Consider the following 20,436-nt stretch of genomic DNA (forward strand, 5'->3'; position numbering starts at 1 on the left):
CAGGGAACATCGAGACTGAGTGCGTCCCTCTGCGCATCTGATGGTAGTGACTTGTAAAGAAGTGTGGGGCTAAGTTTGAATGATAGCATGCCACGGCCAATCCTGACCCGACACACAGCAGCACATGCTTGCCAGGCAAAGTGTGTCGTATGAGCAGGTGCTGCGACTGGCTGAGTCTCGTTCAGTTTCAAACTTCCTTGCTCTTGTCACCATGCGGCGTTTCGGTCTGATATGATAGTGGGGCCACCTTTTCTGTGTGCCTGCAGCACTCTGTTTCAATATTGCCCGGATTTACCATTGAAATTTGACGATAAATACCTCGAATTGGGTACAATTTTTAAGCCACGGCGGCCGCATTTCGATGGGGGCGAAATGCGAAAACACTCGTGCACTTAGATTTAGGTGTACGTTAAAGAACCCCAGGTGGTCGAAATTTTTGGAGTCCTCCATTACGGCATGCCTCATAATCAGAAAGTGGTTTTGGCACGTAAAACCCCATAATTTAACTTTCTTTTTTAAGGATTTTTAAGATCTTTAAAAAATGAAAGTGCATTAAAATGTGACTGCCTTCAAATTTGCCGTTTATACACTGCCCTTAAGGCACTAATAGTTAAATAGAAATGTTAATTAGTCTTTTAAATGTAAGTTAAGCAATGGCAAAAAAGAAGGGGGTTAACCGAGGGGCTCGATATCAAGCCAACAGACACTGACACCAAGGACAACATAGGGGAAATTACTTGGGCTTAATAAATGAAATAAAGAAACAATCAATTAATGGAAATGAAAGTGGATGAAAAAACAACTTGCCGCAGGTGGGGAACGATCCCACAACCTTTGCAACCTTGAGAAGGTTGTTGGATCATTCCCCACCTGCGGCAAGTTGTTTTTCAATCCACTTTCATTTCCATTAATTTATTGCTTCTGTATTTCATTTATTAAGCACAAGTAATTTCCCCTATGTTGCCCTTGGTGTCAGTGTCTGTTGGCTTCTTATGATATAAGCAATGGCAAAGTATTTCTGCCACGCCATAGGGCTCGTATGAGAAAAAGACAGGTGTCTCACAGTGATAGCTCTTTATAAAAAATCTGTACTGTCTAAAACAAAACACCCTGTGTACCAAGAAAGGAAAGTAAATACAATCACCTTTTATCAATTCAGTATATGTTGATTTGACCTTGTTAAATCACCTGAGTTCAGATGTCCTGAAATAATCCATGCTTCTATGCAGAATAAAAATTATTTCAAATGCAAAGTAAAATATTGGATAATTTGAAGTAGAGTGAATTGGCAACAGTTAGGAACTAGCTCAAACATGCCCTATTTTCACTTCTTTTGATTGAGCTGCTTGCACTTAGAGCTGGTCTTTAGGCACTGTTGACATGAAATAACAAGTTTTCAAGCTACTGAAAGCAGCGCAAAATGTGCACTTGTGATGGAAAGGTGAGGCTTGTGGGTGATTGCAGCAGTGATAAAAAGAAGGGACAACAGCTGCAAGCTTGTCAGTGTGATATCTGGATGCTGCAATCTAGGCTGGTGATGTTGCATGGAGAACATTGTTGTCCCATGTGACACACGCTTTACCCCCTTGCATGACACTCTGCATGTAAACAGTGCATGTAAGAGCTGGCCCACTTTGACCCTCATTTTTGGCATTTTTCCTTGCCAAAGCAATGCCCCCTTTCTCCACAGTACAGAGAAGGTCGAACGTTTTTTCATTGTTCCTATTGATGGTTCAAGCTTCTGCCCTCTATTTATGAAGGACTTGGGATACAGCTTCCTTTTTTACTACTTAAGATAGACCTTCAAATTTCATGCATGACAAAAATAATGGGAGACCAACTGCCAATAGTATACCATTTTATGCCCCCCCCCCCCTCCCTCACTTTGTGAAAACTATTAAAATTAAATTTGTGGCTCAGGGAATACATTGAGAGGGCTTTGTTTGTGTGGATGCTCAAGTGTCATGTTTATTTTCATTGTAGTGTTAGTGTTGCATTCTTTCTATGCACTCAGTATCCTACAATGGGACTGGTGGGCAGAGTAATTCTTGGTGATTTAACAAGGTGATATTGCCTGTTCTTTTTTGGCACTCAGTGGGCCTATGTCAGTGTTGAAGGTGTACTGCAACTTATTGCCATAGGTGAGGGGTATGGAAGCGAGACAAAAGGGAATACCATTAGGACAGTGTGACAGTACCCATATAAGTAGGACACGTTTAGCATTTCCATTTGGTCACTTTGGTTTCCATTTCTTTTGTAAGTAAACCTGGTGCTGATATCGATGCTTTGAAGTTGGTCTGCAGTGTGTCATTCAGTTAGGCAGCAAATCTTCTGTAGGGTCCTTTGTACACTGCATGAGCTATAACTATGCATATACTCATTTGATGTTGCCAGATGAAGGTATGTTAGCCAGTGTCCACAGTTCTAGGTCATGGACAGTGCTGTCTAGATTTTGCAGTGAACATTGATGTGAGAAGATAGTTTGTACACATCTCACTTGTGAGCGCGAAGAGATGGCCATACAAGCACTGAACAGCTTCAATTGTGTCGTTACAACATGTGCCGTTATATTATTGTTTTACTAATTAACTTTTAGATCAGTTATATATGTTATCACACATTGACTTCTGCCACTGACAGTGCGGTGCTGCTGGGAAAAGACATCTCAACTGCACTGTCTATAAACTGTCTTGCTCCTCTCAGGGGAAAAACATATCATAATGCTTTGAGAGCCATTTATAATTACCAGTGCAAGTTGGCTGCTTTCAGCCGATCTAGGTAGATAAACTGTACAGCATGTATTTGCTTTGTGACTGTGGAAGAGTCCTTACATGGTTTGTAGAACAGTGGGTACCTCTGAACCCTAAAATTTTTTTCGCGAGAACACATAGGAATCTGGCCCAGGAAAGTTTTTTTTTTCCCAGTTTTATTAGGTTTAAAGTATAAATATGGATTTGGTGTTAAAAAATCGGTGAAAGATCGCACTAATGATGCTGTCATGTTTATATTCTTTCATAATTCATAGAAGGACTGGATTTCCAGCTTTTTCTGCTCTTCTATAATATATGTATACCCCTATACTGGTTCCTTTGTTCTTCTGTGATGCATGTGGTCTATTCTATGCATTGTGGCTTAGCTTCTGCTGTACTGGAAGAGCCTAATGCACTGTGTTCTTAAAAATGTGTGTGGTTATAGTAGATTTATTGTACTAACGCTCCGTGTTTCTTGCTTCTTAGGACCTTCTTTGCAGAAATGGCATTTTTTGTGCGCAAGCTGAACATGAGTAAGTACTAGGAAACGTTCCACTTTCTACCATCTACTTATAGTAGCCTGCAATTGTTTTCAGATATAAAACAGATTTACTTGGCATGTAAGCATTCATTAAACTTTGCTCTGCAGTCCGGTGTACGGTGATGCAAGGAACAGGCTGATAAAGTGAAAATGACAGGTACAAAATAGGATAATTTTTTATGAAGCAATAAACTTTCCATATTCTGGGCTGGGATAATGTAACTGCTCTATTCCACTTTACACTTTGTCTGGCCAGAATGGGCTGGCCATGGGTATTGGATAATAAGAAAGGAATTGTTATACTGTTAAGACCATTGAGTACTATAAGCTATCATGCTAACACACAAAATAAGTATAGTCATTCGGCGAGCACTGGAATGATCATATTTGATACCGTAAACATTTTCCTTCATCATTTGTGGCTTTGTCTGCTGTGGAGGTGCTGAGAGCAGCACTGCTTTCTGAAGCTTCTACCGCTATCTGATCCTCTGGATCAGATGTTACCTTCAATGGTAGTCTGTGTGCTTGTGACAGGTTGCTCTGTGTACGCTGGAATTCAAAAAGAATTTTGTGGAGAAGATTATGCATATGATGCACTTGTTCAATGTAAAAGTTGCACATTATGAACTAGAAAAGGCTATGTAGTATTCACATTTAAGTGCAAATGTGTGCGTTTGACAAACCCTGAGGTTGAATTGAAATATCTGGCCTTCAGGCTTTTCCTTTTTCAGTTCTAAGCTTCCTCTTTCTGAACATACCCAAGTGCAACATGCTTTGGAAGGCAACTTTGTTATGGGTGGCTTGACACACTGCATGCACTCTTGATGTGCGACTGTGTGCAGAACACATTAACGGGACACAGCTTTTCAAATAGCAGTAATTAATTTCTTCTCTTAATCTGTGCACATATTATAAATGTAACAGTTTTGCTTGAAATGAAATTCAGTGATACATGCTAGTTCACGTTGTTTTCAGTGATCACGCTTTTTTTTTTGCAGATATTGGCACAGGCAAACACGGCTTGACTATTACTGTTTGTTTTTGAATTGCATAAATGTCAGAAAGCCACTAATGTGCTTGTCTAAAAAGATTAGGCAATCCTTTGAGACAAGCACCCAAGGGGCTATAAAAAACGTAATTGAAAGACAGCATGAAATTTTAGGTGGTACAAGAAGGACTCCATACATATTGCTCCATGTTTTACTAAACTCTCTCAGCCTTCATTCCATATCAAACCTTGATAACTTATTTGTGTGCCATGTATTCTAAATAGCTTCTCTTTGGTAAGATTTGATGATGACAGGTTCAGTTTGAAATATTTGGAGCATCATGTGGGTCTAAACAATCGACACTGAATTTTCAAGCTTTTTTCTTTTCTTTCTTTTTTTAGGAATTCAGGCAAAAGAGCAAGGCTCTAACAAACAGATGGCATCAAAGTCATGTGCCTTGTCTCTAGTGCGTCAGCTGTACCATCTTGGTGCTATTGATGCCTACACAGGAGTTGCCAAGAAGAAGACTGAAAGCAAGGTTAGAAATATCAAGTTATACTTTCAGTTCTTACAGGCTGTGGTGATTCTTATGTTCTTGTTACGGTATCGTTGTGAGTGGTTGGGAGTGCACTTGCAGTGAAGGCACCCATATATTTTGTTTCACAGTGCTAATATCCGAGTACATTAAAGGGCCCCTCGCCAGGTCTGGCCATCTTAAGCTGACAAACGCAGAACATACAATGTGCACTAACGATCGTGTTTGCAAAGAATTACATCGCTACGCACTGCGGAATGGTCAGAAATTTCAATCCGAACGGCGTTTTCCCTTTCCCTCGCGGCGACCGTGCTCCAAGCCGGATGGTGATGTAGTCGTGTCCCTGTGCCTAGGTAGTCGTGTCCGCAGTGTGACGTCGCTCGTGGTGACGCGTGACTTCGAGAATTATCCAAGGCAACATCCGTTATTTGTGTGATCTGTTGCTTGAATTGACGAATTGAAGTTTAGAGAAATAGTAAAACACACAAATCGAATGTCTGTGGGTTTTTGTTTTACTTTGCATTGAACCAAGAGAGATGTAGTTCCGCTTTGTCTGCTTGTTCCCACGGTCGTGTAGTCACGTGCGCAGGTGCCGAAACTATGCCATTTTCTACCATGTTCCAGCGTGTGATCATGCTGGGCTATCCGCTTGTTCTGCCTCAGTATTCATGTAGCATTGAATTATACTGCTAGTCACGTGTCCTTGTGCACAGTGCACAAAATCGTGCGCTGCTGCGCGAAACGAGACATCACAACAGCTCGCGCACAACGCTGTCAGTGGAAGTGCACAGCACCTCAAGGAGGAGAAAAAAAGACTGAAGAGAAAAAAAAAAAAAAACAATGAATGACGCGCCCGTGACGTGTGCATCACACGATCCTCGAGGTCCAGTATGGAAGAATGCAGGGTAGGCATTTCGCTTGCGGAGGCTAGACTGGGCGAGTGGAAAGAGTGCCTCGCTATAGTGGAGCTAGCCTCCTGAAATCATGGGTTCGCGGCACTGAAATGTTTCTATCTCCGCAATTAATGAGCTGATTAGAAAAATTTTTGTGGCAGAACGCTCCCTAGAGGACACATAACAACTTCCAGTGCATAACCAAGATTTGCTATGGGGCCAGGTGAGAGGCCCTTTAAGGGACAGACAACCGTTCTGAATGTAAATAGAGAAAGCCCCTCTGATTGAATGAGTGCGTCTTGTATTGACTGAAACAAGCACTGTTTTCCTCATAAAACGGCTATTTATATTTTTTATTTTTCACAACAAATGGCGAAAAATACCTTTTGGCACTCTCATGCTGCATAAGCATGACAAAAAATGGGATTCTTTACTATTACCCCCTTGGGACTGGCAGGTCACAGAATGTGACGTATTCTTTCTAAAAGTTTCAAAGCATGCTCCAGAGGTAGAAATTTGAATGCATTTCTTAGAACTTCAGTACAAGCACTCATGCACAGAGTTCTACACAGAGGCCTCCAAGTCGCATGCCAGAGTATCCTATGCAGCCGTCGGTCTATATTTTTCGGAATCCGATGTACTACATCCAGAAACAAGTATCCTTACGGCAGAGGCCTACGCTATATGGTTGGCTGTAAAGCATATAAAGAAATCAAAACTCCAAAAAGCCATTGTATATACGGACTCCCTAAATGTGGTGAAGGCCTTAATGTCACTCTACAAACATAAAAATCCTGTACTTACTGAGGTCTATTCCGACCTGTGCAAAGCTTATCTATCTAACCAGCATATCATCATATGCTGGGTACCTGGCCACAGGGGAATCGAAGGTAACGTTCTGGCAGACCAGATGGCTACGTCAATTGCACCCCCTGCTGTTAATAATACTGCTTTGGTGCCTCTCACAGATCTGAAACCTTACATACGAAAGAAACTGCGAAACCACTGGCAACGCATGTGGGACGCAGAAATAAATAATAAACTGCACATTATAAAGCCACAGTTAGGTTTTTGGCCCTCCCCAACAAGATCTCAACGAACAGATGTCCTATTCTGTCGCCTCGGAATAGGACACACATTTGGCACCCATAATTATCTGCTTACTGGAAGTGAACCTCCAACCTGTGGTAGATGCGGTGAGAAGCTTACCGTCCTCCACGTGCTCCTGGAGTGTCGGGAAGCCGAAACGGAGAGAAAGAAACATTTTCCGCTTGCTTACCATTATTACATACCTGTACACCCGGCTGTGTTTCTTGGTAAGGAGCCGCTTTTTGACACCAAGGCAGTCCTTAACTTCTTAAATGATGTCGTACTACACGTTATATGCCTATTAAATTCGTAGAGCATCCTCGCTCCAGAGGATACCGCTGCGATAAGTTTTGCATACCACATGCCTCCAGACCCTTGTTTTTCAAGTGCTCTAAGAAGGCAGTAGTGCTCTAGCATATCTTATAACCTTATATATTTTTACACATCGTATCATTCTTTTTAAATGCATTTTAATGTTCATAGAACACGTCATAAGTCATCGCCATAATCTTATTGTACAGATTTTACGCACTTTAGCACGACCATTTTTAAGGCCCCTCTATAGCCACGTCACACCAACTTCATCGAACTCATGATTACACTGCGAAGTCATTACCACGGACATGGCGCTCTTTGGCCATACTTGGCCCTTGCTCCATAAAACATCAAACATTCATTCATTTCAAGTCACGCAGTGTACATTGTTTAGGCAGGCGCTTTAATAAATCAGTGATGTACACTTAAGCTTTATTTAGTTTGGTTAGTTTAGTTTTCGGCCCCAGCATTAGTGTTACTAATTCCTTAAGCAGCAGCCACATTCTCGCCAATGTACTTTTGTGTGCTGGTACCGGTAGCAGGAACGATAACCAGCTCAGTAGGTCTGTAATTGATCATGACATGTTACGCTGCAATGTGACAATTTGTTTTGATAGCATGCCTTAGTTGAGCACATTAAGCACATGTTTTTTTATTCAGCGTGGTGAATTGTCAGTTTATTTGCTTGCAAGAAATTTAAAAGCAACTGCAAGCAGCGCTTGCTCCAGATTTGGAGCATTCGGCTTGACCACAGCGCTGCTAGTTTGCTTTCTGACACTGTGCACACAGCCAAATTCCATTACAAATGGTTCGAATTGTTTACAAGTCATGCATTTACACTAATACAAGTGACATTGCTCAAAAGAAAACCATCGATAAATTTTGAGAACCTATTGGAAGGAACACAATTTGATCCGATTGGTTGTTGTTTACTTCTCACGTTTTACTGGGGTTTGAGAACTCCTACGGGTAGCGGGTATTGTGTTCCCAATAAGGACCCAACCTTGAACACTGCATACTGCGAGCATGATCATGTGCCTGTCATCGGACGGAGGCTATCTTATCACATGGATCAGCTAACCATAAAGAGAAAGATGCACCCCGACTCTCACACGGAACTTTAATTTGTTCCGATAGATGTCACTGCCTATACAGGGTGTCCCAGCTAACTTTAGCCAAAGGTTAAAAATATTTGAATGCCACGTAGCTGGACAGAACCAAGGTAGTGTTGTTTGCCGTCGCTTGGAGATACTCAAATATTTTTTTTTAGATTAGTCTTAAAAAATTGAACTTCTCAAATATTATAATTACATGAAAAGTGTAAATGAGAAAATTGTAGAGTGACATGAAAAGCTCACAATACAGCTTCTTGTTGCTCAGTATGTGCTACATAAGTGCTTTTCCGAGCGTGAAAGAAGCCCCCAAATGCACACAAAATTGCCGCGCGACTGGCCGCTTGAGGTACTTTGCGTGTATTCGCGGGCTTCTTTCACGCTTGAAAAAACACTTTTATGTGGCGTATGTTCCGACTTGGTTGCCCATGCCATTTTTATTTTCTGCAGTAAACTATCTCAACCTACGCTCAAAAGTGCGTCTATGTATAATGAACGCAATAATTTTGAAAAGACTGGTCGTTATGTCAATAGTTTGTTACATCACGATTTACCTTAAAACTCATAAAAAGCAATGATAATGTACATAACTGCGCACAGCAGCTGAAGAACCAGTACATTATTACAATAATTGTGTAACTGGTTGCCTCTTCTTGCACTGTAGTCATACTTTCTTACAATCCATTTCATTTTTCATTCTTCTTGCACTTTATCATTGACTTTGATGCTGCATGCGGAGTGACCAATTTCAGTAGTAATGGCACGTAGCATCTGACCCAGTAACGAAGGGTGAAAATATTGAAAAATGGATCGTTAAAAAAATATACTGCCCCTGTAGTAGGCAAGACAGCTTTCCCAAGGTTGCTTAGGTGTTAGGCATGCTTTTCCAGTAGTCCTGGAAGAGCACATGTTCAGTGCCGTTAAGGTTGGCTAATGCCATCAATTTGCTATGATTGCTGATAATGTCAACTTTGAGAGGGCTTAAACATGCTCCACCAATACCTTCAGCACCACGTATGTGCATCATTGGCACCTGCTAAACTGCTGTGCCATGAACCACGCATGAGTTGTGTATGACTTCCTTGTCTCATCTCCATTTTCTCAAGGAATTGATAGGTGGCTGAGGATGCGAGCAATAAGGCACAACCTGCATCCACTGCTGAAAAGTTCTTTTTGTTGCTCTTTTGTATCCTCTTCCATTCCTTTCAACATGCTCTGAGGGAGTCTCCTGGGAAGCTTACTTCACTTTTTCTCTCTGGCTCACTTGTTTGTTTTTCACTGCAACAGTATGATGGATTGATGTACAGCTGTTATATCTAGAATAACTTCAGTGGGTTAGAGTCTTGAATTTGTATAATTGCTGAACCTTCACCATTATAATGAATTTTAAAGGGGATTCTCTTGTGTAAGAATAGATAGGGGAGCCCTGCTCTATTTGTGCCCAACATTCCTATGACCTTATTAAGCCTTGCCTACATGCTAATAAAGTGTTGATGAAGAGGTTGAAAAAAGAAAAAAAAAAACTGCAGATACAGGCTGAGGTAACAAGGCCACTTATGAAAGCTTCCACAATGAGCTTGAAAAGCACAGTTTACTTTTGCATCTTCTGTCATCTCTGGCCAAATGTTTTGCGAAATGGAGTGCCTTTCTCTGCATTAGTTTCTGTTTGGAATAACTTTTTTTGTATGCACCTTTTTGAAGCTTTTCCCAGTCTGTATTAGAAAGCTTTTACTGCACAGTAATTGAAAAACAAAAGTTACTCTTTATATGCATCATTTCCTAGCCCTAATTTTATTTGTTATAGCTTTGTAATTTTGATCTGTATTTGTGTGTTTTTGCCATCAGCACATCACAGACTATTTGGTCAGTTGTTTGAGACTTAGTGTGTAAACTTTGTAACTTACAAATGATCTTCAGACAAAAACTTGACAGCACTCACATTTGTTTATTTCATTTTATTTTAATTTCCTTAGTTGGAGCCATATGCAGTCACTCTGAAACCAGAGGTTGTTGAAGAAATGGCCGAGACTATTAGAGCTTTGAAGATTGAAGCTGTCTGTGTTCCAGAAAACGTAAGTCTGCTTGTTCACCTTGTGATGAATGCTGCCAGTGTAAATCTATTACAGCTATATGCCATTGCATGAGGGAGAAGACCCTACTGCAAAAGTGACGCAGTAATTGCATGACTGCATCAAAGGCCTTTTGGGAGGCTACGTATTATGTACTGGAAAATAACTGATGCATCAGTGGAATGACCTGATCCTGGGATCCTGTCTTCACTGACAGTATTTTTAAATACTGGAAGTGATATGCAATGACAAGAGGCTGAGGATAAATTATTTAAAAATTATGAGGCAAGAGTCGTGCCTTGATGACAGTGTGCAGGGGCAGCCTTTTGGGGCTTCATTTGAATGGTGTATGTGTGTGTGTGTGTGTGCACAGTTCCTAGGGTAATGTTAGGTTCAGGGCAGTCCATTTCACTTATTCAGCAGCCTTAGTCATGGTTTGTTTCATTTGCACTGTCATGTGGTTGTGTGCGAAAAGTAATTTTTGAAACCGAAGTGTATATGAATAAGATAGTCAAAACCTGCTACAACGAAATCCTGTGACAACGAAATAGTTTTGTATCCCCGGCGAACGACCATAGGACTTAATCCATTTCATACCTCTCGACAACAAAATGTTGCTGTACTACATTCCTGCTTCAACGAAATTTGCCACATATTACCTGACCTGCTTTCCAGACCCCACCTGTGTGTGTGGGGGGGGGGGGGGAAAGGAAACGTTTTTCATATGGTCTGTATTGTTCATATTGCCTCTATTTGTCATTGTTCTGATTTTCATACCTACTCCTGCAGCAGCTCAATAGAGCTGCAGTATGTACATATAAAATTAGAATAAATCAATTTCTCAGATAATATAGATGAAAAGTGTCAATGAGAAAATTGTAGAGCTATATGAAAAACTCCCAATACAGCTTCCTGTTGCTCAGAATGTGCTACATAAAAGTGTTTTTCCGAGTGTGAAAGCAGCCAGTGAACATGCGCAAAATTGTATCGAGACTGGCCGCTCGAGACACTTCGCGTGTATTCGCAGGCTTCTTTCACACTCAGAAAAAAAAGATTATATACAGTCGAGCCCACATATAACGGACAAACTTTCGCTTAAAACGAATGAGAACCGTGCGACTGCCAAAATATGCATTATTTCAATGGCATAAAATAGCATGTATAACGAAGGTCTTTGAGCCCTGCCAATCGGTTAGAGCGAATGGACGGCATAAACCCAGCCGCGATGCGAGATAACGACGACCCCTGACCCCTTTGCGCATGCAGTTTGTTTTCCCAAGCCTTCTCGCAGGCGAACTATCCATTTCGTGCCCTGTGCCATCATATGCTGCCCACGAGTGTCGGCGTGTGGCTTCTAAGGTCGCCTTCCTGCCCATCCTCGCAACTCTGCTCCCCTCTCCTCACTCTTTCTCGCGACTCTCTCGCTGTCTCAATGGGCGTGCTATGGTGCTGGATAAAGTTCAGAAGTTTCGTTTTCTGGCCGTTACCTTAAAGCAGGCCTCTCCGCACTAGTCTCCATGCTTCCTTGCTGCCGCGCATCGTTCTAGGTGGACCTGAGTTGTATTCAGGATGGCGAACGGGAATCGTGCCTGCAGCGGTCACGAAATGAAAAGTGCTAGACATGACAAAGGAACGAGCAATTTCGACGGAACTCCCTCATTGCTAAAAACTGTGAGTTGGTTAAGAAGTACGTGTTGAAATCAACTATCGCGACGGTTCTAAAGAGCAAAGAAAAGTTCGCCAGCTCTTATGCCGACTCGGCGAACAGAAAGCGCCTGTGGAAGGCCACCTAAGTGGACGTATAGGACGTGCTGCTTAAGTGGCTCTTTGACACATGGGCTTGCAACATGCCGATAAGTGTACCAATGACGCTGGGCAAAGCCAAGAACTTTGCGTTCCTGCTTGATTTTTCTGACTTCTGCCCAGGCAGTGGCTGGCTACATCGATTCAAAGTGCGGCATGGGATTGTTTTTAAATCAATTGTCAGCGAGGCGGCTTCGGTAAGTGACCACGACGTTGCCACTTGGCTTGTAAGAAAGTGAGTCATTATTGCAAGCTACGCGGAGCAGGATGTGTATAACACAGACGAAACTGCATTATTTTATCAGATGTTGCCGGACAAGACGCACACCATGAAAGGGGACTCATGCGCTGGCGGCAAGCACAATAAAGTGCGCATTACACTACTTCTGTGCACTAATATGGATGGCAGCGACCGGCGCGAGCCCTTTATAACTGGAAAATCTAAGAAGCAACGCTGCTTTTGCAGCTACCTATGTGCCCGTGTGCTACAGGCACAATACTAAGACGTGGATGATGCGCAATTTATTCGCAGAGTGACTAGGCAAGTTTGACCGTGACATGTAGAGGCAGGGCAGGCGCTTGTTGCTTGTGCGTGACAACTGCTCAGTGCACCACGTGCGAACTTCTCTGACTGCAGTTATTCTACTCTTTCTGCCGCCCAATACCACTTCGAAAGCGCAGCCACTTGATTTGGGCAAATACGTGCATTTAAGGCATCATATAGGCGCTGCATTGTGGAGTGCTTGCTCATCGCTGTAGACAGTTGGCGTCGCCAACTTGCTGGTTCGAGTTTCACTGTATTCAGCCGTTGAGATGGTGAAGGCGGCCTGGGCAACGGTGACGCCCGTTTGTGTGTGGAACTGTTTCTGCAAGGCAGGCTTCGTCGACGCAGTGCCTGATGCAGAGCCTGATGCTTCCGAAATTGATCAGTCCGGTGGCGATTTGTGGCAGTGTGTCATTGACTCCTATGTGGGGGGCCACAACATTGGTTGGGATGACTATTTTTGCTGATGAAGACGCTGATATTGCGGAACCATGCACGGACGAGGGCATTGTTTGTGAAGTTCGGGCGGAGAGTGACGCGGAGGAATCGGATGACGATGAAACTTCGAAGCCAGCACCCATAAGCGCACCTGTAGCAATGGGCTGCAAATAGGGCCTCGGGCAGCTTGTCTATGCCAAGGGCCTCGGCGAAGCGTATGCTTCTGCTTCAACCCTTTCGCTGTCTCACGGACGTACCGGTACGTCTTCGCGCTTACCCCCCACAGTGTCACCGACGTACCGGTACGTTCTCTATCGTGCGTTCAAAATTTCGCGCTTGAGCGCAAAGCTGGCGCTCCTGAACTGGCCCCCCCCCCATCTGTTGACTCTTTCTACAAGTTCGTATTTTCGCCTCGACCTGTGACAGTCACGTATTGAAGAGTACGGTGCGACTGCCACTCGCCCCTCTCTCTTTGCTGAGTGGTGCGGTGGCTCCGGGAGTTCGCTGTATCATGCGTCGCGCGCGTGTGGTTATGGGTTCAAGGGTTGTTCTGCCATCTCCGCTGGTTTGAAGGTTTTTATTTTTATTCTGTTCGTGTGTCTGCTACAGCGCATCAAGTTCAGAGGCATGCGCCGCGCCGTTGCCTCTCCGAAAAGAGTGACTCGATTGCTGCTTTCGCTCTCTTGCCGCACCCTCGCTTCCGACTTGCAGCAGTAAACGTAAAGCCCTTCGAACTTTGTTTTAGCCTTTTTTCGTCTCCCTCTGTCTTCTTGATCACGCAACGGATCTCCGTTGTGCGGGCGACTGAAAGCGCATCCTCCCTGCGCGTGGTTACTTTCGGATGGCTGAGCGCGCGGACCTTCGTCTGCTCATTGGAGCGGTGGCTCAATTCCGATTCAGAATACGAGCCGAGCTCGGATTCGGATTCGGACCGTCTCATGCGAGGAAGAGGGGAGTTCCGCATCGTCAGATTCGGATGTTGAACGGATGTTATAGTCAGGCTGATGATGGTGATGATGTTTACTAACAACAGCTGCAGAACACTGAAATGTGCATATTGCAGTGACTATGTTGTTTGTATACCAATCATAATCAAAAATAAATTGCTATGTTCATTCCCTGTTATGCTCGTTCCCTGAAACCAAGCCGACACTGGGGGGGCGTCACGGCCAGAAAGGTCCGACAGCGAAAGGGTTAAATAAACAGGACACGGCCCACATCGGATCTGCACTGCAGAAACACGACGAGCATCATGAACTTCTTAGCAAAGAAATAAATTTTGTGTTTTGACTAGCCACTTTCTTTTAAGCTGTGGTCCACTTACTACGAACTTCGAGATATAACGAACAGACGCCACGTGACGCTCAAGTTCGTTATTAGTGGGCTCGACTGTAGCATGTATTGAGCAACAGAAAGCTGTACAGGAAGTTTTTCATGTTGCTCTGCAATTTTCGCATTGACACTTTTCATCTAGTTATAATAGTTGAAAAGTTGATTAGTTAAGACTAATTATGTAATTAGGCAAAATGCAAAAATCTGAACATCTTCAAGTGAAGGCAAACAGTGTTTTTTTATTTTTTATTGTTCTTATAACTGGCAGCAAAAATGAGGCTTTGTAGAATTTTAATGTTTTACTTAACGAAATTTTTTGTTTGGCAATGTATGTTTTTGGAAAGAGCATTTCATTATGTACAATATGCTATGCTGCAATGTGTGTTGGAATGTTATTTGTGTTGGTAAATAATTTTTTTCATAGACCTATAAAAAACGACCATTTTCTCGTGGTAATGAAAGAGTTAATAAGTTTTCTGCAATTCAAATGTCTTTTTGCATGGTCATAAAATATATGGGTAAGTTCATGGTGTACTGTATCATAAATGATGTGACAATTTTGGTTCATAGTATCGCTACCAAGCGTTTCTTTAGAAAAGTGAGGTTGGTTTAGGTATATGTGGCCCAAAAAAAGGCTTGTCTACTTCTTTCTAAAAAAAAAAAAAAAATTCACACAGTAAGGGGTTATTATTTGTTATCACGTGTGTTTACTTATGGCTGTCTTAAAGGGAGAGAAGTGGTCTTGTGCATAATGCTGTGGTTGTATCTTTCCAGCCTGAAAGCATGAGTGAGCCCTTCTCACTGAAAGTTCCACGTCAACTTGAGGAGGAGCAGGTGGTAGCCCAGCCTGTACCTGGAGGAGTCGTACCTTGGTCCCCACCACAGCAGAATTGGAACCCTTGGACATCTTGCAACATTGACGAGGGTCCTATGGCCACTGTACGAACGGATCTACTTGGGAGTTATTCTATTGTCTGTTACAGGTCGAAAATGCATAGTGCCATGAGACAAAATGTGGATAAACTACCATATTTACCTAATTCTAATGTGTCCCCAAATCTAGCTTGCATCCAGTTTTTTATGGGTTTAATGTTGCTGCTATGAAGCTTGGTCGTCAAAAATTATATCTAAAGTCTCCTATATTTAACCATCGGTCATTATTGGAACACACTGTATACCCACATCTTTCTCAGGGGATGGTGGGGCTATGCGACTTCTTCTGGAACGAGTGATGCGATGATCAACCTCCCTCTTTAGAAAGGTTGACTTTTGAGTTTTAGGCCTGCAAAACAGGCACCAATGGGCCACCTATCAATGCTTTTCCAAAATGGGAGTAGTGTGGGATATTCTGAGAAAGAATGATTGTCTAGTTACTGAAAAGCTCCCTCACAAAAAAAAAAAATAGAAAAGAAAAAGGAAGAGGAAAACTGAGAGTGGTAGGTGGCTTTATACTAAGCTGCACACATAACAGAAAAGTGTAAATCATTAAAGCTTTTCCTTGGAGCTGTTTTTTTTGCATTGTTCCTGAATTTAATTAAAAGCACTAGGAAGTAATTTGCACTTATTATTATCCCTAAGAACCATATCTTCAGTAGTCTTATACCTATCTTTGTGTCATTGTTACCCAGCAGACGCATGTGCTTGCACTTGTGTACAGACACGCACGCACTGTTGCTTTGCTGGCTTACTAAAACGGGGTTTTACTGTGCTGTGCAATTCTGGTTACATTTATACGACCTTCAAGTGCAATGCAATGCATTTTATTTCAGATGACATTGAGTCAGATCAGCGATGATATTCTTAATAACTACAATCAGCAAGTGGACCATGACCCACAACTAAAAAAGGTCTGTGTACATTGTTATTTTGGGGCTTTTATCCTGGGCATCTAAAAATGTATATGTTTAAGAAGAAATTCGTTGCCAGCTTACAAATAAGCACCAATGTTGTTTTTTTAGATGTTGGATGAACGTTACCAACTTCCGGTCTACAATTCCTATGACAGCATATTAGATGCTATCCACCAGTCGCCAGTTGTCATCATACGAGGTGCCACAGGCTGTGGAAAAACCACTCAGGTAAATGGCTTTGCCTTTTTTCTCTTGCTGGTGTACAGCAACATGTTATATGCTTCTGACTGCAAATGCATTCATTTCGTTCATTTGTCCCTTTCATTATCATACTAGGTGCCACAGTATATACTGGACTCGTACATAAATCAAGGGATTGGCGCTGAATGCTGTATTGTTGTCACTCAGGTTGGTCAAACTGTCCTGTTTGAAATAACTGTTACATTACTGAGAGTCTGTCATGTCTTGTTGCATTTTCTTTTGGTACTTTATTGTGATGCACTATTATTACAACAATCGTTGTTGCTCTGTTTATATGTGCAGTGGCATTTTGTCCAGTTGGTATAACTTGGTTGCCGGCACTTTTGTAGGTACAAGATCCAGTTAAAGTATAGTGGGATCTGTAAGGGTAATTATGTAACCTGTGAATTGAATTGCTAAGTAGCAATGCACCTGGTTGGAGCATGTGCTTATAGGGCTGTTCACAAGTGCCTTTATTTTGAGGTAAATTAGCCCTGGGAGTGTTGGCCAGCTCTGATCACAGCTACTTTGGCTGTGAGTGATGCTTGCTAACACTCCCACGGCTAATCTTGTACACATACATAAATACCCAAGAAAGTGACTGGAGGCATGGCACTTTGGCAACTTAAGTCCTTTGTTACTTAGGAGAGCTTACCTACCGGTTGCATTCGTGCCTTACCTCCCACTTCAGTTGGTGCTTCTGAAGCCAGCCTAGTTACGGTTTCATTCATTGCCTTTATGTCATCTTCATCACTATTTGTAATTACCTGTATTTATCTTATTTTGGCTTATAATAAGTAGGGGCAGACTTTCTGATTCACCCTCGTACGTACAGATATGCACGCAAATCTAGGAAAATTAACATACCATATTTACTCGCATAATGATCGCACTTTTTTGTCAAAAAATTTCACGCAAATTCAGGGGTGCGATCACTACGCGGGTTAAATTTCCTGCGAAAAGAAAAAAATAATTTTTTTCATTCCGCATTTGCTGCGGGATGACAACAGGTCAACAAATAGGCAGCTGCCGCTGTATGTAGTGCGGGTCACCAAAACAAAAATGGCGGCTGGCAGAGCAAGCCGAATGTGCCGAACGTGATTTTTTTTCTTCTCATGAGTACATTGCGTGCGTTGAAACAGTTTCTTCTGTATCAGTAATGAATAATATCATTAATATTGGCAAGTTTGCGGCAGTCACATAGCCATGTCCACTTTGAGGGGACAGAAACATAGGTGCGCTTAGCTGCCAGTGACATAGAAACACATAGCGGGCATGCTGTGTAAACTGTGGCATTTGTCTTCACTACTATCCTAATACAGCACATTTCCGCTAAGGGTGGGAATATCTTAGCTGTTTACAAGCGTTGGCGTATGAATAGGGTACACATCTAACGTATCAGTGTAAACGTGTCTACTATCGTTGCCGCTCACGATTTGTTGCGTGCAGACAAGAAGAATCGAAAGGCGCCTTTTTTGTTGTTGACCACAACCATTATAAAGTCTACACATAATAAAGGCAAGTTTGGTTGGAGCTTTTTTTTGTCATGGAAGTGCGGAAAGTAATGAAAGGAATGAAATGGGGCATCTGCTTAAGAATGTTTGGTGCGTGTAACCGCCTGGTTTGTCTTGAAGAGTCGTTCGCGTAGCATTCGACAGATGGTAAGCGTGATCATTATTAACTAAACTTGGCACACTACATATCGCTGCGGCAAGTTCGGGGTGCGATCATTACACGGGAAAGGAAAAGAAATAGAATTTTGACGACAAAATTCAGGGGTGCGATCATTACGCGAGTGCGATCATTATGCAAGTAAGTACGGTGTACTAAACTTCAGAATTATTGCTAAGGGGCCTTAAAAACTGTTAGCTTATTGGAGATTGTCTTAAACAGAGTTGCCGCATATGGATTGGTTAAGCTTCATTACATTATAAGAAAAGACTGAAACAATTGTCAGCAAGTGCTTCAGTGTGCCTACAGTGTCTACAGAAATATCCGATCATCTTTTGGGTGATCATTGCTGTGAAGAAAATAATTTTGCTGATAGTGGTATCCTGATTTTTCAGCCTCGGAGAATCAGTGCAGTGTCAGTTGCTGAACGAATTGCTGAAGAACGATCTGAGCAACTTGGTCAAAGTGCCGGCTACAGTGTTCGTTTTGAATCTGTGCTCCCACGTCCCTATGGGTCCATCTTGTTCTGCACAGTGGGTAAGTGCTGTGTTATAAGCATTGATGTTACAGCTTAAAGGAGCCCTGAACCACTCCTCGGCCTTGGTGAAAAAATGTAGTCCGCAGATGGAATCCGCTGCTGTGAACACCTCAGCCAAGATTTTCAGTTATGCGCGGCACGTGGAGCTAGTAAGCGGACCGCGAAGTTACCTTTTTCTCAAGTGCTCTCATATCAACACAAGCCTGCTCTTCGCTCTCTTCTGGGTGCTTTATTTCGTCACATAGCGGATTCCCATACCCAGCTGCTATTGGCCAGTAGCTGACGCCAATCAAATAAGGTGTTTGGATCAGTGCACTTCATACTGTTACTGTGTATATTTATTGACGAAGTTCAATAAACAGGCTGAAGTAAGTGAAAATGTGCTTTCAAATTTCCATAATAATTATGTACGTACTTCCGGAAGAAGCCAACTATCGTTTGCTCACGCTGGGCTGTGGCAGCCCACGTAGGAAATACACTTTGGCCACTCTGCCTATCGGTGTTATAGCCGTCGAGTCTCGCTAATTTCGAGTAGTTTTTACCGCTCAACTAGCCTTGATCCACCCGGAACTTAAGGTCAGACCATACTCGCGCTTGCCAGCGCACGCTCACTCGTGACCACTCCAGGTCCGCTTGGCAGAATAGCCAAATAACCAGAATAGCCCTTGAAACATGCGTAAGTTGGATGTGGCTACTATCTGCCTGTCAAGCTGGTGAAGGACAAAGCCGGTCTGCACCATGTAGCATGGTCGGACTGCTGCATATGAGGGTGAGCACGCACTCGCCTTGTCATGCACAAAGCAAACGCTGTGCATATATGCACTACGGTTGCATGTAGTTGTGGTCTGCTATGTAGCATAGATACTGCGGCTGCCGCAGGGGGCCGTGGCGAGTCCACTGGCTAAGCACACTCCGGCTCGCTGAGGACAACCGGGTTTGGCTTACGTTTGGCACGTAATAGGCGGCGAAATTGGAAGTGACATCGTTGTTAACATCCAAAATGAAATTTGAACTGCGTGCCATGGTGACATTTAAAAGGTGGAGCGTTGTGCACATGTCCTGCTCCGCCATAGCTTTCGCAGTGCAAGGCATTGAAGGAGTGGAAGCACTGCAGAGGCTGTTTGATTACCAATAACTCCACTTTTGCTGAATGCATTGAAATACAGTCGAACCCGACTATATCGAACCCGTTTACATCGAATTATTCTATATATCGAACAATTTCTGGTCACGGTATAGTTACAATGAGTATATATAGCAAAAATTACGCTTACATCGAACAAATATTGCAGTGACTCCCGATATATCGAACGTCAAGCGGCGGGAAAGTGCCCCCAGAAGTTGGCTTTCCCTCGCGGTAGCGGGGAAACCCGGCGGCGCGGCTCCATCCAACCGCTCTCCCTACCGTGACCGCGCTGCCTCGGGCTGTTCGGGCGAGCCGTCGACACTCCCCCTGTCGCGCATAGTGAAGTCTATTATCCTCCCTCCTTCTATATCATCTTTCACTTCCCACTCCCTCTCCCCTGACGACGCTTCGCCGTGCTCCCTCACGGGTTGCAAAATCAAGCGTCCTTCCTTTCTTTAGATCACTATCTATCGACACTCCCCAGCAAAAAATGATCTTGGCCCGCCTACAGCGCTTGCTCAGACAGCCAATCAGAGCCTCTTGTGCGCTCTTCGTGCAAGATGGCGAAAGTGCGAGTTGTCTGGCTGCTTCTCTGGTTTAT

At 43.1% G+C, this 20,436-nt stretch overlaps 1 protein-coding gene across 3 annotated transcripts in view; it reads left to right on the forward strand.

The window, feature by feature from the left end:
• Positions 1 to 20,436, forward strand: part of mle (dosage compensation regulator mle) — a 126,787-nt gene that overhangs the window by 22,621 nt on the left and 83,730 nt on the right. For all 3 annotated transcript variants that reach the window (XM_050196377.3, XM_050196378.3, XM_050196379.3), the window contains 8 exons: positions 3,237 to 3,283; positions 4,682 to 4,818; positions 10,198 to 10,296; positions 15,185 to 15,349; positions 16,180 to 16,257; positions 16,369 to 16,488; positions 16,597 to 16,668; positions 18,567 to 18,708. In XM_050196377.3, coding sequence (XP_050052334.1) covers positions 3,237 to 3,283; positions 4,682 to 4,818; positions 10,198 to 10,296; positions 15,185 to 15,349; positions 16,180 to 16,257; positions 16,369 to 16,488; positions 16,597 to 16,668; positions 18,567 to 18,708 — 860 coding nt within the window. The remainder of the gene's footprint in view (positions 1 to 3,236; positions 3,284 to 4,681; positions 4,819 to 10,197; positions 10,297 to 15,184; positions 15,350 to 16,179; positions 16,258 to 16,368; positions 16,489 to 16,596; positions 16,669 to 18,566; positions 18,709 to 20,436) is intronic.

This window comes from Dermacentor andersoni, chromosome 1 (assembly GCF_023375885.2).
Source record: "Dermacentor andersoni chromosome 1, qqDerAnde1_hic_scaffold, whole genome shotgun sequence".
Classification (NCBI taxonomy): domain Eukaryota; kingdom Metazoa; phylum Arthropoda; class Arachnida; order Ixodida; family Ixodidae; genus Dermacentor; species Dermacentor andersoni.